At 38.7% G+C, this 16103-nt stretch overlaps 1 protein-coding gene across 1 annotated transcript in view; it reads left to right on the top strand.

Moving 5' to 3' along the window:
- slc39a4 (solute carrier family 39 member 4) overlaps positions 1-15715 on the top strand; it is a 28646-nt gene extending 12931 nt beyond the window's left edge. Inside the window, exons 6-11 of the mRNA XM_056240150.1 lie at positions 4381-4551; positions 4630-4725; positions 7439-7493; positions 7610-7762; positions 15158-15345; positions 15507-15715. Of these exons, the coding sequence (XP_056096125.1) occupies positions 4381-4551; positions 4630-4725; positions 7439-7493; positions 7610-7762; positions 15158-15345; positions 15507-15635 (792 nt within the window). The 3' untranslated portion in view covers positions 15636-15715. The remainder of the gene's footprint in view (positions 1-4380; positions 4552-4629; positions 4726-7438; positions 7494-7609; positions 7763-15157; positions 15346-15506) is intronic.
- The last annotated feature ends 388 nt before the right edge of the window (positions 15716-16103 follow it).

A 16103-nucleotide genomic window follows, 5' to 3' on the forward strand; every position in this document is an offset into this window, starting at 1 on the left:
TATTTCATATTTCATAACGCTGGCATGTCGAACTCTTCATGCAACGATATACAATGTAAAAAAAAAAATTCATAGTTGTAAATAAAACAAAGATCATATAAAAAATACTATGTTCTACAGTACTTCAAAATTTCATGTTTATTTCAACATTCTGCGATCACTCTCTGCCTGAATCTCATAGAAACGTCCGTTTTCCGGTTTAACGGGGCAATATGGGTCTCGGCGGCCGGCCTGGCACACGTTATTACTCATAATATACAACCATGACAAAAATCGAAGCTCGCATAATGAAATATACATGGCTAATAAACATGTAGGCTTATAAACAATCATATCTCACTCAAAAATCACAAGAAAACAATTAGTTTCTGCTTAAAGAACATCAAGTCTGCTTGAAAGATTTTTTTTTTGCAATGTGACATTCCCTTTAAAAAATTATATGATCAATAAGTTATGACAACAAAGGTGTTGTTGACAACATGACAACAACACCTTTTTTTTTATCAAAAAATGTTATGTATACAAGATAAAACCTTTTCTTACCTTTTAAGTTGAAATTACTTAAACATCCAAGTTGATTGTACTTTAAAATTTAAGGCAGCAACTTTTTTTACAACGTTGTTTTATTTTAATGGCATAACACATTAAAAATAATAAAATACTGTATATTATTAAAGGTGCAATGTGTAACATTTTTGAGTATCTATTAACAGAAATGCAATATGACATCCATAACTATGTGTTCAGTGGTGTATAAAGAACTTACTTAATAAACCGTAATGTTTTTATTACCTTAGAATGAGGCATTTATATCTACATAGGCGCGGGAATCCCCTTCTATGAAGGTCGCCATATTGTGACGTCATGTTTCTACCGTAGCCGACAGCGAACAAACAGCGTTACAGACCGCGTTTCGTCACTACATTGAAAGAGAAGCCGCAGGAAGCTAGAAGAAGCTAGTCATAAACACCGTGAGTAGTGACTTTTCCCTTGTCAGTGGTGTAAATATGTAGTTGGATTGTTTCATGTAACTTAATTCTTCTCCCTCGCTGTGTTATGGCTTTGCTATGTGGGGATAAATGTGCTGGTTAAGTTCGTGAGACAGCTGATTAGTAGGCTACTCTTGTCATTGACCGTAAAACAGTTACAGGAATCACCAACCCGTCGATCTTGGAAGCATTTTAAGTCGATCGCTTAGAGTTTCCAAAATCAGAGAAAAAAAGCCTATTGTGTGTAGTAAGTGGTGTGTAGGGGATGCGGAGGCGCGCGCGCTGTTACAATCACATTATTTTTGCCGCGCGCACCTTTGGGCTCATGCGGACATGTCGAGTTTAAACAAGGCTTAACGCTTTAACCAGCTCAGCCACAGTAACAGCTCATATTAGCCAGCTAAACTTTTACTACCCTGTTAGAAAAAATATATAGTTGCATAGTTTCATGTGGTTCTTCTCCCTCGCTGTATTATGAGTTTGCTTTGTGGGGAGAATGTGCTGGTTACGTTCGTGAGACAATCAGCTGATTACTATTATTATATTAGGTAAGGTGCATTGTGTAATATTTCTGAGGATCTATTGACAGAGATGCAATATAAAATCCATAACTATGTTTTCAGTGGTGTATAAAGACCTTACTTAATGAACCGTTATGTTTTTATCACCTTAGAATGAGACATTTATATCTACATAGGCGCGGGAATCCCCTTCTATGAAGGTCTGAAGGTATGTTTCTACCGTAGCCGAAAGCGAACAAACAGCGCTAAAGAAACCTCATTGCTTGACTTACTACTCTCTGCTGCTGACTCAGACGACGACATATTTTGTCTTACGTCGGCCACCGTAGCTTCTCATTCGAGTTTGAAAACCGAGGGATAGGCCGCGAGTGACTTGGTGTTTGCAATTTGCAAGTTTCACCACTAGATGCCGCTAAAAATCCCACACTGCACCTTTAATAATAATAGAAATAATATTCCAATAAAAATAATTAACAATATTTAAGGTAAAGTAGGTTTGTAGGTATGCATCGAGATTATAGTTTTTATAATTTCTTATTTATATATGCACCGTTTTCATTTGAATTTTAGTTATAGTAATTTTGTTGTGTTTTTTTTTTGTTTTTCTATATTGTTTTTATTAATTTAAAATAGTTTGTTATTTTAGAACAAGTTAAACTAAACAAAAATGGGAAATGATGAAATAACAAAAACTAAAAAAGTGTTTATACTTTATTTCTGTTAACGTTTACTTAATTTAAAGCAATGAAAGCATTTTTTTTATGGTTGTTAGTTTTAGTTAACTATAATAACACTAGTATGCATCATGGTAGTAATTGTTGTACTGAATTTAACTTTAGGAGATTTAGGAGAAAATGTGCCTAATTGTAATGGACAATGTCACAGTTTTCTGAGTGAAAATGTAGTGTTATCCTTCATCTATCTCTCGTGCCGTTCTGCCATCACTGCAAAAAAATGCTTTTCTTACTTAGTATTTTTGTCTTGTTTCCAGTTCAAATATATAGAAATTCTTAAATCAAGATGCATTTACTAGAAGAGTAAAATGACAAGATATTATTATGTCCTGTTTTCTGGGGAAATAAATAAAAATTAAGTGAGTTGATGTTTAAAAAATAAATACACTCACCGGCCACTTTATTAGGTACCCCATGCTAGTAACGGGTTGGACCCCCTTTTGCCTTCAGAACTGCCTCAATTCTTCGTGGCATAGATTCAACAAGGTGCTGGAAGCATTCCTCAGGGACTTTGGTCCATATTGACATGATGGCATCACACAGTTGCCGCAGATTTGTCGGCTGCACATCCATGATGCGAATCTCCCGTTCCACCACATCCCAAAGATGCTCTATTGGGTTGAGATCTGGTGACTGTGGAGGCCATTTTAGTACAGTGAACTCATTGTCATGTTCAAGAAACCAATTTGAAATGATTAGAGCTTTGTGACATGGTGGAAGTAGCCATCAGAGGATGGGTACATGGTGGCCATAAAGGGATGGACATGGTCAGAAACAATGCTCAGGTAGGCCGTGGCATTTAAACGATGCCCAATTGGCACTAAGGGGCCTAAAGTGTGCCAGGAAAACATCCCCCACACCATTACACCACCACCACCAGCCTGCACAGTGGTAACAAGGCATGATGGTTCCATGTTCTCATTCTGTTTACGCCAAATTCTGACTCTACCATCTGAATGTCTCAACAGAAATCGAGACTCATCAGACCAGGCAACATTTTTCCAGTCTTCAACTGTTCAATTTTGGTGAGCTCTTGCAAATTGTAGCCTCTTTTTCCTATTTGTAGTGGAGATGAGTGGTACCCGGTGGAGTCTTCTGGTGTTGTAGCCCATCCGCCTCAAGGTTGTGCGTGTTGTGGCTTCACAAATGCTTTGCTGCATACCTCGGTTGAAACGAGTGGTTATTTCAGTCACTGTTGCCCTTCTATCATCTCGAACCAGTCTGGCCATTCTCCTCTGACCTCTGGCATCAACAAGGCATTTCCACCCACAGAACTGCCGCTCACTGGATGTTTTTTCTTTTTCGGACCATTCTCTGTAAACCCTAGAGATGGTTGTGCGTGAAAATCCCAGTAGATTAGCAGTTTCTGAAATACTCAGACCAGCCCTTCTGGCACCAACAATCATGCCACGTTCAAAGTCACTCAAATCAACTTTCTTCCCCATACTGATGCTCGGTTTGAACTGCAGGAGATTGTCTTGACCATGTCTACATGCCTAAATGCACTGAGTTGCCGCCATGTGATTGGCTGCTTAGAAATTAAGTGTTAACGAGCAGTTGGACAGGTGTACCTAATAAAGTGGCCGGTGAGTGTATATCTGCCAATGTGGTAAGAAAAATAATCTTAATTTAAGCAGAAACAAGATTATTTTTCTTACCCCATTGGCAGATAATTTACCTTATTTTAAGCAAAAACTCACTTCCCCAGAAATAAGACTTAATATCTAACAATTTTACTACTTTAGTAAATGCATCTTGATTTAAGAAATGTTTGATATTTGGACTGGAAACAAGACAAAAATACAAAGCAAGAAAAACATTTTTTGCAGTCTCCGCCTGAAGCCCATAGAAACGTCCCGTCTCCCAGTTTAACAGGCCTGGCTCCCGTTATTTCCCCCGAGCGCTGGCATCGCCCACCTTCCCTCATCCGTTTAGATCCGTGTCAACATAACTACAGCCCTGTCATACCATGTCATCGGCCTGAGTGGAAAATAACCGGATTGCTGAGAAGAAACTGAGCTCTCTTATTGAGTGCAGACAGGAGTTACTCTACAGCCCTGCTGGGAAATGAAAGCTTCTGACTGGCGTTAATGTCATTGTCCAGCTGTGTTTTCATGGCTGTGTGTCTCTGTGCAGTTCTTAGGCCTTCACGTTCACGGAGACGGAAACGATCACGATCACACTGAGGAAAACCTCGACTATGTGTACAAACTCCTGGTGCTTCTCACGGGCGTGTATTTCTTCTACCTGATGGAGAGCATCTTCTCCATCATCACTCGCTCACCACATCACCACCGTCACGATGAAGTGAGTGTTTCGTGTCGTTTGAGCGTTCTCGTCTCACATGATCCGATTATGAGTTGATTCCCAGATCTGTGTCCACAGGAGGAGTCTGAGGTCCATCACTGCGATCACGGCCGAGTCCTGCAGATGTTCCAGCAAGAGAGACAGAAGGATCACTCCAGCTCTCAGGCCGATCTGGTGAGGAAATCACGGAAAAATATACGTCTCAATGCTAAGAAAAGTGGGAAATGCATGTCTCTGTGCTAAGAAAAGTGGGAAATGCATGTCTCTGTGCTAAGAAAAGTGGGAAATGCATGTCTCTGTGCTATGTCTCTGTGCTAAGAAAAGTGGGAAATGCATGTCTCTGTGCTAAGAAAAGTGGGAAATGCATGTCTCTGTGCTAAGTAAAGTGGGAAATGCATGTCTCAGTGCTAAGAAAAGTGGGAAATGCATGTCTCAGTGCTAAGAAAAGTGGGAAATGCATGTCTCAGTGCTAAGAAAAGTGGGAAATGCATGTCTCTGTGCTAAGAAAAGTGGGAAATGCATGTCTCAGTGCTAAGAAAAGTGGGAAATGCATGTCTCTGTGCTAAGAAAAGTGGGAAATGCATGTCTCTGTGCTAAGAAAAGTGGGAAATGCATGTCTCAGTGCTAAGAAAAGTGGGAAATGCATGTCTCAGTGCTAAGAAAAGTGGGAAATGCATGTCTCAGTGCTAAGAAAAGTGGGAAATGCATGTCTCAGTGCTAAGAAAAGTGGGAAATGCATGTCTCTGTGCTAAGAAAAGTGGGAAATGCATGTCTCTGTGCTAAGTAAAGTGGGAAATGCATGTCTCAGTGCTAAGAAAAGTGGGAAATGCATGTCTCAGTGCTAAGAAAAGTGGGAAATGCATGTCTCAGTGCTAAGAAAAGTGGGAAATGCATGTCTCTGTGCTAAGAAAAGTGGGAAATGCATGTCTCTGTGCTAAGAAAAGTGGGAAATGCATGTCTCAGTGCTAAGAAAAGTGGGAAATGCATGTCTCAGTGCTAAGAAAAGTGGGAAATGCATGTCTCAGTGCTAAGAAAAGTGGGAAATGCATGTCTCTGTGCTAAGAAAAGTGGGAAATGCATGTCTCAGTGCTAAGAAAAGTGGGAAATGCATGTCGAAAAGTGGGAAATGCATGTCTCTGTGCTAAGAAAAGTGGGAAATGCATGTCTCAGTGCTAAGAAAAGTGGGAAATGCATGTCTCAGTGCCAAGAAAAGTGGGAAATGCATGTCTCAGTGCTAAGAAAAGTGGGAAATGCATGTCTCTGTGCTAAGAAAAGTGGGAAATGCATGTCTCTGTGCTAAGAAAAGTGGGAAATGCATGTCTCAGTGCTAAGAAAAGTGGGAAATGCATGTCTCTGTGCTAAGAAAAGTGGGAAATGCATGTCTCAGTGCTAAGAAAAGTGGGAAATGCATGTCTCAGTGCTAAGAAAAGTGGGAAATGCATGTCTCTGTGCTAAGAAAAGTGGGAAATGCATGTCTCTGTGCTAAGAAAAGTGGGAAATGCATGTCTCAGTGCTAAGAAAAGTGGGAAATGCATGTCTCTGTGCTAAGAAAAGTGGGAAATGCATGTCTCTGTGCTAAGTAAAGCGGGAAATGCATGTCTCAGTGCTAAGAAAAGCGGGAAATGCATGTCTCAGTGCTAAGAAAAGCGGGAAATGCATGTCTCAGTGCTAAGAAAAGCGGGAAATGCATGTCTCAGTGCTAAGAAAAGCGGGAAATGCATGTCTCTGTGCTAAGAAAAGCGGGAAATGCATGTCTCTGTGCTAAGAAAAGCGGGAAATGCATGTCTCAGTGCTAAGAAAAGCGGGAAATGCATGTCTCAGTGCTAAGAAAAGTGGGAAATGCATGTCTCTGTGCTAAGAAAAGTGGGAAATGCATGTCTCTGTGCTAAGAAAAGTGGGAAATGCATGTCTCAGTGCTAAGAAAAGTGGGAAATGCATGTCTCTGTGCTAAGAAAAGTGGGAAATGCATGTCTCAGTGCTAAGAAAAGTGGGAAATGCATGTCTCTGTGCTAAGAAAAGTGGGAAAGAGTCTTTGTTAATAATTAAACTAATACCAATGGAGTCTAAGTGTTATTTTAGTATCATTTATACGCTATTATAGTTTTATAAATACATATATATATATTTTTCATTCTCAACTTTAGTTACATTTTTAGTAATTCTGATGGGTGTTTTGTCTTTATTTATTTATTGATATTTATATAATTGTCAACACTACCTTTCAAACGTTTGAAATAATTAAAAATGTTTACTTTTTTTATAAGTCTGTCTGCAAAAAATTTAGATTTGATCACAGGAATAAATTACTGTTTACAATATATTCACATGGAAAACAGCTATTTTAAATTGTCATACTATTTCACAACATTACTGTTTTAACTATAAGTTTGATCGAATAAATGCAGACTTGGTGAGCAGAAGAGACTTATTTAAAAAACATTCAAAAATGTATTTTAAAACCTTTTGACCTGTAGTAGGCCTATATATACAGTGTATATATATATATATTTTTATGAATACATTTTTCTAATTAATTTACATTTTTTATATTTTATTTCAAATAGTGTTTCTTTTATTCCTGTAGTATGTATTTTTTTATGAATACATTTTTCTGATTAATAAATGTAATTACATTTTTTATATTTTAGTGTTTATTTTATTTAAAATAATGACAATACTTTTTTTTATGGTTGTAGTTAACAATAATAACCCTGTTCAGACGTTTGGATTTGTAACAAAACGTAAAGCTCATACACTTACAGTAGTTTCTTCACATATTAGATTGCATTCTTTGTTTAAATATTCTCTGTAGTTTTTATTCTACTAAGTTTGTAGGTTCTAAGAGATGTGCGATTAATGAATATTTTATCACTATTATTTAATGTAGGTGGATGCTGAAAAAAAAGAGAAGTCCTTCCTGGAGCCTGGAGCCTCTAAAAGAGGTGACAATGACATATTCATGTTCTGCACATCGAGTGAGCTGTTTAGTGTAAATAACCATCAGGCCTCTACTAAAAGATGTGATGCATGGTTACAGTGGTCTTGTCTTGTCGTTCAGAGCAGCGTTTGCTTCCCTACATGATCACCATCGGAGACGGCATCCATAACTTTGCTGACGGTTTGGCTCTCGGCGCAGCGTTCTCCATCTCGTGGCGATCCGGCCTGGCCACGGCTCTGGCGGTGCTCTGCCACGAGCTGCCACACGAGCTAGGTGAGCGTGTATTAGAGGATCAAACATGCAATCATATTTTTGAAATATCATTAGAATTTGAAATCGCTGTTTTTATGTGAATATATAGAAAAGCATAATTTATTCCTGTGATCAAAGCTGGATTTCCAGCATCATTACTCCAGTCTTCAGTGTCACATGATCCTTCAGAAATCACTCTAATATGATGATCTGATGCTCAAGACACATTTATGATTATTATCAATGTTGAAAACAGTCGTGCTGCTTCATATTTGTGTGGAAATCGTCATACTTTTTTTAGGATCGTTTGATGAATAGAAAGTTCAAAAGAACAGCATTTATTTGAAATAGAATCTTATAACATTATAAATGTGTTTGTTTTTTTTGTCACTTTTGATCAATTAGAAGAATCATTTTCACACATGATTTCGCTCCTCTGAAAGTCTTTGGGATGTTCAATAAATGTTATGATGTAATTTCCATACATTTTTGGTCAAGATCTTGTGAAAATGTTCCCTTGTGTTTTTCTTCATTTCATTTTGACTAAAATGAACGTGTTGCAATACAGCATACAATTTTTTTGTGCATCTCATTTTCTGTTTTGAAATTGTATTATGTGTACATACACTGCCCGACCAATCAAAAGTGCTGTTTGGATTTAAATAGGCAGATGCTTAAGAGTCTATTGGCCCTGTCCCAAATGGCACACTCCGGACTTGTGGACTTCCTCAGAGTCCACACTTCGGTGACGTCATGTAGTGCAGACCTATAGGGCCCTTAGCGCGAGTCCGCGAGGGCGCATTGAGAGGTATTTTTGGGACAGACTCGATCGTCACGCCGGAAACAGGAAGACGGTCTGATTGTTGTTATGGACAGGAGCGACAGGTTCGGGGAAATATGCCGCCTATTGTTGTGGTGTTTACACATGACTCAGTAAAGCCCTGACATTCTGTTCTATTTATTTAATGAATCATAATGCGATCGTATTATTCAGCTCGCTTTTATTAGCCTATGTTTGAGACATTAACCACTGGTCGATGATCATAATGTTTGTATAAACTTGTCATAAAAACCGTAATGATATTAATTACACTTAAATATTTTCTTCTCAGCCATGTTAACAATTGTCCGTGAGCGAAATCTCCTCCCATCCGGTGTCTGATCGGCCTTTCGCAAGGATTCCTGGGTAGTTAAAGAAGTGCGTGGAGCCTGCATCTATGCGGCTTCGCGGAAGACCGCTTCAAGGGTACACAGGGGGCGCTGCCGAGCACACTTCAGAGCGTTAAAATGCTAAATGGGACGGATACGGACTCGTAGACTCGGCGAGATCGCGCAATTTAAGTCCACGAAACCGAAAGTCCGCATGAAGTGCGCCATTTGGGACACGACCTATGACTGGATTGTTATTGCAGTGATTATTATGTTTCTATCATGTTATATGTTTGGCAACAGTTCTTCTAACCCACTAGATCACATAAAAGCTCTTAAGCAAAACTTCATGCACCTCTTGATGGAAATAAATGTTGTGATGTTATTTCTTATTATATTTTGGTGAGGATCTTGTATTGCCAAAGCAAGAGTCCATCTCTCTGTAAAGTCTCCTCCAGAACATCTCACACACTCTCAGTGAGTTTAAGATCTGGACTCATGTGTGGAAATGATTCTTCATGTTCCTCACAACCGTTCCTTCACAATCTGAGCCGGATGAATCTTCACTGTCATCCTGGAATATGAGCATGATGTGTTTCCTACATGTGTAAGAGATGAAGAGCTACACACTCCATCAGTTAGTGTTAGAAGAACTGTTGCCAAACATGCTAATAATCACTGCAATAATCATCCAGACTCTTAAGCATTTGCCTTTTTAAATCCAAACGGCCGGTTATTTTGGCCGAGCTGAAAATACACACAAACACACAGTTAGGTCAAATTCCTCAAAAGAATTGGGTCACGGTTTAAAGACCATGAGAAATGTGGGTCCCTTGGTCAAACCAGTTGAGAACCACTGGTCATAAATAATGTCAGCTATGACTAAGTGTATGATAAGGATGAATGACTGGTGTCAGTGTTTTTGTTCTGAGATAAACTCAACTTCTGTGAAACTGCTGAATGCCTGAGAAAAGAAGTGAGCTTGCGCTTTCTATGAACACACTCTTCACAGTTCCTGCTGTGAGTCATGGATCGTCACAGATAAACACAGATTAGATACTATTGACTCCTGAGTTCATGAACGCACCTTCCTGGTCATAATGTCCTTCTTTCTGCACACACGAGAATGAACAAAGAGTGAAGCGATTGAAAAATCTCCTGTCTGACGGAGAAATAAACTTTATGCCTCTATAAACTTACATACGGAAGCCCTGAACCGCAACGTAAAAAAAAAAAAAATCATTAAAAAAAATAAAAATAAAAATAACATTTCGAGATTAAAGTCGAAACATTTCGAGATTAAAGTCGAAACATTTCGAGATTAAAGTCGAAACATTTCGAGATTAAAGTCGAAACATTTCGAGATTAAAGTCGAAACATTTCGAGATTAAAGTCGAAACATTTCGAGATTAAAGTCGAAACATTTCGAGATTAAAGTCGAAACATTTCGAGATTAAAGTCGAAACATTTCGAGATTAAAGTCGAAACATTTCGAGATTAAAGTCGAAACATTTCGAGATTAAAGTCGAAACATTTCGAGATTAAAGTCGAAACATTTCGAGATTAAAGTCGAAACATTTCGAGATTAAAGTCGAAACATTTCGAGATTAAAGTCGAAACATTTCGAGATTAAAGTCGAAACATTACGATAATACAGTCTTCCATAGAAGTGTGTGCATTCGTAACAGTGCACGTCCACTGGCTCAGAGCGCGTGTGTGTGTGTGTGTGTGTGTGTGTGTGTGTTATCTGGGCTTTCAACAAAATTCTACACAGGTGCTAATCTACCAACAAGAATTACCATGGCGTTGCCTATAATAGACGAGCGCACAGACTCCGCCGGAGTATCACAATGGTCCACACTTTATGTGGCAGTGTTTTTGAGGTGTTTTCGTGCTCGTCTAGGCAACACTATCTGGTCGTGAACACAACAGTAACCGTTCTGTCTCCCTCTTCACTGTAAATACGTTCTGGATACATTTTATCATTCTGTATCCAATCATTTGGCCGGATCCCGTGATTTCCTCAGATTTAATAACCACTAAATGGTTGAGGAGAGATTCTCTGATATGATTGTAAAGCGCTTTGAGTGTAGCTATGAAAGCGCTATATAAATGCCTCATTCATTCATTCATTCATTCATAAAGCTGGATATCTCCATCCAGTCTGAAAAGTGTTTTCCGGGTTGGTTTTCCTATAGGCTAAAGTCTATTCCGGCGCAGTATATTTTATAACGTCCTATAATGGTAGCCTAATGCTGGTAGATTGGCACCTGTTGAATTTCCTTTTGTTGAAACAAAACACACACACACACACACACAGTGTGAAACACTCGCTATGCACCATTATGAATGCCTGTGTGTGCGGCAATGTGAAACAATGGCAAGCACACACGCAACTTCCACGGAAGACTGTATTCTCGTACTCTCGAAATGTTTCGACTTTAATCTCCAAATGTTTCGACTTTAATCTCCAAATGCTAGTTGTTTTTTTTACTGTTTTTTTTTTTACTGTTTTTTTTTTTTTTGCGGTTTCGACTTTAATCTCGAAATATTTTGACTTTAATCTTGAAATGCTAGTTTTTTGTTTTTGTTTTTGTTTGTTTTTTACTGATTTTTTTTTTGTTGTTTTTTTTCGTTGCGGTTCAGGGCTTCCGTACTTACAAGCCTCTCTATGCTAGTGAAATATTCATTTTCAGTCATTTTTATGCTCTTGACTTAATCTTTCATTTAGTTTAAAATGCTTTTTTGTTCTATTTTTTAAATAATTGTATTTATTCCACTAGTGTTTTTGATGGTTGTCTTACTTTCAGACTTGATTTTATGCTTCGCTTTACTCTTTTATTCTAACCAGAGGAGGATTTTGTGGCTCGACAATCACTTTTTTATTGCTCAGGAGACTTAAAGGAGCATTCGGCAACCGTAGCTATTTCTTTGCTGATTAAGGGCCAAGCACCGAAGGTGCGGAGGTACCGATTGTATTTGTTCCGGTTCTTATTATTCTTCCGTTTCTTTTTCTTCTTCCGACTGGGCGTCTATGGCAGCCCATAGAACCGTTTCCGGGAAAGTTGTTCCGGTTTGACATTCTGATAGAGGACAGTCCCAACAGTAATTGCACCAATTTTGGTGTCTCTAACTCATTCCCTCTAGCGCCACCACCTGTCCAAAGTTTCACTTCCATTATGCTAATAACTTTCAAACCGTAAGGCCTATCAACAAAATCCTCTGATTCCTGAGCTCATGACGATTCGATTGCACCCTATGACGTCATTTTCCGTCATAAAAATATGGCCGCCATTTTGAATTGTCCAAAACACCTACTTTTGCGAACTCGTTTGCGAAATCGTTTTTTTCCGATTTTCACCAAAATTGCACCAGATCATCTCCAGGCAGAAAGTTATGGAATTCAAGTCGATTCGCTTAACCGTTTTCGATAAACGCACAATCTAATTTTACGTAGCGCTTGCGAAAACAGACGTAAGGCTGTATCTCCACAACGCTTAATCGTATTCAGACCAAACTTGGTACATGTCATCACAAGCATGACCTGAGGCTACCTGCTGCGTTTCGGCGCAGCGCCACCTACTGGTCCGGAGATATGGAAAAATGGCTTTTTTCGCTCATAACTTCTGAACGGTTTGTACAAAAATCATAAAAGTGGTCTCGTTAGATTCAGGGCGTCATGTCGAGTCGACTGATATCCAATTTTCCCAGATCAGCCATTTTGGCTGTCGGCCATTTTGAATTATGTGCTAAAATGCTGTATTTTTTGAACGCATGAACGAATTGTTACGAAACTCGGTATGGGTCATCAGTACGATGCCCTGAAGGAGCTTGAGAAGTTTTGAAACAGCGCCACCTAGTGGTAAAAATTAATTTTCAAATGCTTAAAACTCTGGCTGTGGTTGACTTATTTACACGGGAGTCATCTCGTTGAGGTCCTGAATCCTTGCCGAGTCCAACGATACCAGATTTTCCAGGTTTCGGCATATGGTTTGTGCAGCGTTGTAATTTAGCGCTTAAAAAACATTTGCCGATATCTTCGAAACCGCTAGTCCGATCAAGACAAAACCACCGTCAGAAAATCGGAAACATAGGTCGCTGGCTTAATGCTAATGCCCAAATGACAAAATATTGATAGTAAGGGGTAGTAAAATTCAATCAAAGTCACGTGTCAGTCAATTTTGACGTGTTTTTTTCACATAAATGTCTATAACTCTGAAGCGCATTGAGATATTTTCACCAAATTTGGCACACACATGTATGGGCTCATTCTGAGGACACATGAACAAAATTGTGGGATTTTGCCTCTTGGTGGCGCTATAATAGAACAAAACGTGAAATTCCTATTGCCTTCAATACAGTTTTGTGATGTAAAATCCTATACTTAACAAATGCGTTGCTGTAACATTATGAAACTCAGAATTTGCCACCAGCACCATCCCCTGAAGCTACTCAAAAGATTTCGAGTAAGCGCCACCTGTTGGTCAAAAGTTAAATTACATTTCCAAAAATGCTAATAACTTTTGAATAAATATGCCTATTGTAATGACACTGGTCTTATTAGATTCCTTGGGTCATGCCGAGAACATAGATACCAAGTTTGACGTATTTGGACGAACTTCCTGTCCGCCATCTTTATTTATTTTTTTAAACATTCTTTTTCGAACTTCTCCAAGACCGTTGGTCCGATTTTGACCAAAATCGAATAGTGTCATCTCCAGCCCGTGCAGACTAAAAGTTATGGATTTCGTGACGAAAAGACGAAACCGTTTTCGTATACCACAGCATCAAAGTTGAGGCATGTTGCCAAAATGACTATTTAGGCTTTATCTTGCAATGCCTTCACATTTTCACACCAAACTTTGTATGTGTCATTGCCACCTCACTCTGGTCACAATGCATCGATTTCATAACTGCGCCACCTATTGGTTGAAAGTGATAAACCATTCAATCAATTTATTAGTTACTGTATATATAATTTTTAAGCCATTTTGCCTAAATTCATCTTTAAATGTCTTTAGTTGCTCCTTGCTGCTGTTGGTCTGAAACTCCCAGCCATGTTGGCATGTCTTGTCGTCTGCTTTTGCGCTTGGCCCCGTAATGGCTGCTTGCAGCTATATTTTTCAACTTTTATTGTCGCATTTGTTTTCTCAGCGAGCTCCCCCTACAGCTGTGAGGCGTATATTTCACAACAATGTTGTAAAAAAAACTGACTTGCGGCCCCTCATGCCCCTTTCTACCGCTGCTCATGTGCATTTGTTATTATCGGAACCGGCCAACTTTATCGTGTGGAGCTGTGTCTACCGAGGTGGGTAATACATCATACACACTGAGGGCGGCGTGTGTGTTTGTTGAATTGCCGTAAAGCAGTTTGTGTTTCTCGCTCGTTCTCGCTTCTCACGAGACTTCCTATTTCCAACTTACCAGGACGTTAATCCTCATGTTGCAAGGTTGGTTTTCCATCTGGGAACGTTGGGGGGAGCGGGGGAAGTCACCATTCTCACCAGAACAGGTTATTAAACCATCCAAATGATTTCTAAACGGTTTTATTAAGTTGAAATAGTTGCCGAATGCCACTTTAAGTTAAATTTGTATCTCACAAATCTGACTTTATAACTTTATCACTGTATATCTCTTCAGAATTGTCTGATAAAAAGGCGCAATTATCTTTTTCTTTTTTTTTATTCCCTCGCGAAAACAAGCTTCCAAACATTTAACCCCCAAATCAAAAGAAAGCAATAATTATATTTTACTTTTTTTTTTTTTTTTTACTTTTTTTGTATTGTGTCGTCAATGTAAATTTCATACAAGATACTAAAATAGACTTAATTTATGTTTTCAAAATATTTATTATTTCTTTGTTTTGGCGTGAAATTTCTTCACAGTTTTTGTTGATTATCTGAGAAGCAGGAAACAAGTTTAAAAAAAAAAGTTGCAAATAAAATGATCATCAGAGTACGTTTTACAAGAAAATTCCATTTCAATATTTCGAATTCAGATTTTCATGTTTAATTCGACGTATTACTTGCCATTTCTTTGTAATTATTTGTCAAATTTACTAGCAATGACTGATTTTTTCAGTGCTTTAGAGAGATCTCAGATGTACTTTTTCTTTCCTACACTGTCAGAAAAAATCTCTAAAAGCTGCATTTTAGTACCTTACAGTAGTAATATAGACTTTCCTTAAAGTGTTGTGCCCCCTAACACATGTTGTCCCCGTAATGCTATGAGTTTGGTGAGTGTGTGACGTGTCTCCTCTGGTCTCAGGTGATTTCGCGATCCTGCTGCACTGTGGTGTGTCTGTGAAGCGAGCTCTTCTGCTGAACATCGGGAGCTCTCTCACCTCCTTCATCGGCCTGTACATCGCGCTGTCCGTCTCCACAGAAACCGCGGCTATCGAGTGGATCTCGGCGGTCACCGCTGGACTCTTTCTGTACGTCGGTCTGGCAGACATGGTACGTTACCATCTACTACAGTCTCAGTGTCTCCTCTTCACATGCAGCATTAGCCGAGTCATTGAAAGCTCCATGTGTTGTGACTTTACATTTCTCTAATGCATTATTTCAGTGTTAACAGAGACTCACAAAACCCTTCTCCTCTCGTTTGTCTCGTGTAGCTTCCCTCGCTGGTCCATGTGGACAGTAAAAGACCGTGGCTGGTTTTTCTCCTGCAGAATCTGGGACTTTTAAGCGGCTGGGGCATTTTATTGCTTTTGTCCTTATATGAAGACCAGATAGGGCTCTAAATATGATGCATCAGGTTTTATTTGTGCCTTATTCCTGTATATCTGTCCGCAGAAACTACATATTAAACATGTGCAATGTGTGCCCGTATGTGTCTTCATATATGGAGTATCGGTAACACTTTATAATAAGGTCTCATTAGTAACATGAATTAATGCATTCAATAAGATTAACTAAAAAAAGAGAAATAGTGATGGAAATACAATTGTCCATTAATAGTTCATATTAGCTTAGGCCCATTAAATAATATTAACAGATAATAATGTAATAGTACAATAATCAATGTTTTATAAGTATTTTTCATTGTTAGTTCATGTTAACTAATATTATGACGTTTATTGTAAAGTGTCACCTAAATATGTTTAGTATTTTTAGATCACATTTGGATGGAAAAGCACAGAAAACTTTTGCACATTTTCAGAATCTTTTTTAATTTTGTCATTCATTGTTCATCAATATGAATCATAAAT

Source organism: Rhinichthys klamathensis, unplaced genomic scaffold, assembly GCF_029890125.1.
Source record: "Rhinichthys klamathensis goyatoka isolate OS25496 unplaced genomic scaffold, OSU_Roscu_1.1 h1tg000582l_1, whole genome shotgun sequence".
Taxonomy (NCBI): domain Eukaryota; kingdom Metazoa; phylum Chordata; class Actinopteri; order Cypriniformes; family Leuciscidae; genus Rhinichthys; species Rhinichthys klamathensis.